The sequence below is a fragment of the Hyperolius riggenbachi genome, chromosome 3 (genome assembly GCF_040937935.1).
Source record: "Hyperolius riggenbachi isolate aHypRig1 chromosome 3, aHypRig1.pri, whole genome shotgun sequence".
NCBI lineage: Eukaryota > Metazoa > Chordata > Amphibia > Anura > Hyperoliidae > Hyperolius > Hyperolius riggenbachi.
The window spans coordinates 17,714,396-17,715,799 of NC_090648.1; the positions used below are offsets into that span (position 1 = coordinate 17,714,396).

At 43.7% G+C, this 1,404-nt stretch overlaps 1 protein-coding gene across 1 annotated transcript; it reads right to left on the reverse strand.

Moving 5' to 3' along the window:
• Nucleotides 1–210: 210 nt before the first annotated feature.
• Nucleotides 211–1,140, reverse strand: LOC137561839 (olfactory receptor 5B21-like). The gene has a single exon (XM_068273194.1). It carries the CDS (start codon nucleotides 1,138–1,140, stop codon nucleotides 211–213), a length of 930 nt encoding a protein of 309 aa, XP_068129295.1.
• Nucleotides 1,141–1,404: the final 264 nt, after the last annotated feature.

A 1,404-nucleotide genomic window follows, 5' to 3' on the forward strand; every position in this document is an offset into this window, starting at 1 on the left:
GGAGCGGAGCTCTGTCATCAAAGTGGAGATGCGCGCGCATCGGCACATGCGATCTCCTGCAAAACACGCCCCAAGGACTTTATGCCGATCGGCGTTAGGCGGACCTGGGGCCAGCTGCCGTGGCCACGCCCGTCAGCTTGACACGGTCGGCGTCTAGTTAAACACACCTCTTGGGTCTTGTTTACAGTGTTTTTAGATATTAGAAGCACATTAGTTACATTTTTTCATCACTTTTAAAATTATCTTCTTGACCTCTTGGTTCCTCAGGCTGTAGATAAGAGGATTTAGCATTGGTGTCACTATTGAATAGAAGACGGAAGCCACCTTGTCTCGATGCGTCATGCCGCCAGAAGAAGACCGGAAATAAGTGAAAAAAATGGACAGAAAAAAGACGGAGGAGCACATGATATGAGAGGAGCATGTAATGAACGCCTTCTGTCTGCCCTTAGAAGATTTGATGCGAAGAATGGAGGAAAGGATGAGCATATAGGTGACCAAGATAGTCATCAAGGAATATAAGCCAAAACAGGCTATTACCAAAATGTTCACAAAATCACAAGAAAGGGTTTTTGAGCAGGACAGTTTCATCAGTGGTGGGATGTCACAGTAGAATTGGTCTATAACATTCGGTCCACAGAATTCGAGACTGAACACACAGCTGGTCTGCAACGAAGCCTGTAAGAAGCCACAACTAAACGAGAAGGCAACCAGAGACCAACATTTTTTGGTGGTCATTATGGAGATGTAGTGGAGAGGGTAACAAATAGCGGCATACCGGTCATAGGACATGCTTGAGAGAAGAAGAGCCTCAGTACCAGCCAAAGCAGCAAAGAAGAAAAATTGGGCTGCACAACCACTGTATGATATGGACTTCCTCAGAGAAACTAGGTCAGACATCATTTTTGGAGTGGTGACAGTGGAATACAAAAGATCCACCAAAGAGAGGCAACTCAAAAAATGATACATCGGAGTCTGGAGAGCAGATGCAAAATTGACCATGGTCATCATCCCAATGTTCCCTACTATAGTCACCAGGTAAATCATGAAGAAGAAAGTGAAGAGGAATGGAATGAGTGTCTCATCATCAGTTAAGCCAGAAAACACAAACATTGTCACTTGAGTCTGATTTTTGGTGTTCATTGAGTCTCTCTCCGTATTTCCCAAAAAAAAAACAAGTGTCTGTGAAGGACGTATTTGCCAAGATCTTGGTAGGTTGAGGATAAATGTGTCAAAGGCCCCCTCACCTGTTTAGGGATAGATGCTCCAGTTTTTTATAGATTGCTTTGTCAACTCTTAAAGTATGTATGGTGAAGCAGGACTACTTACTTAACATATTGAATCCAAGGCACAACTTTTCTATTCTGTTTTTGTACGGTTGCTGGAAACTTGACCCCATTGTTTCCG

Coding starts and splice junctions, on each gene's coding strand:
- LOC137561839 (XM_068273194.1), bottom strand. CDS start 1,140: ATGAACACCAAAAATCAGACTCAAGTGACAATGTTTGTGTTTTCTGGC.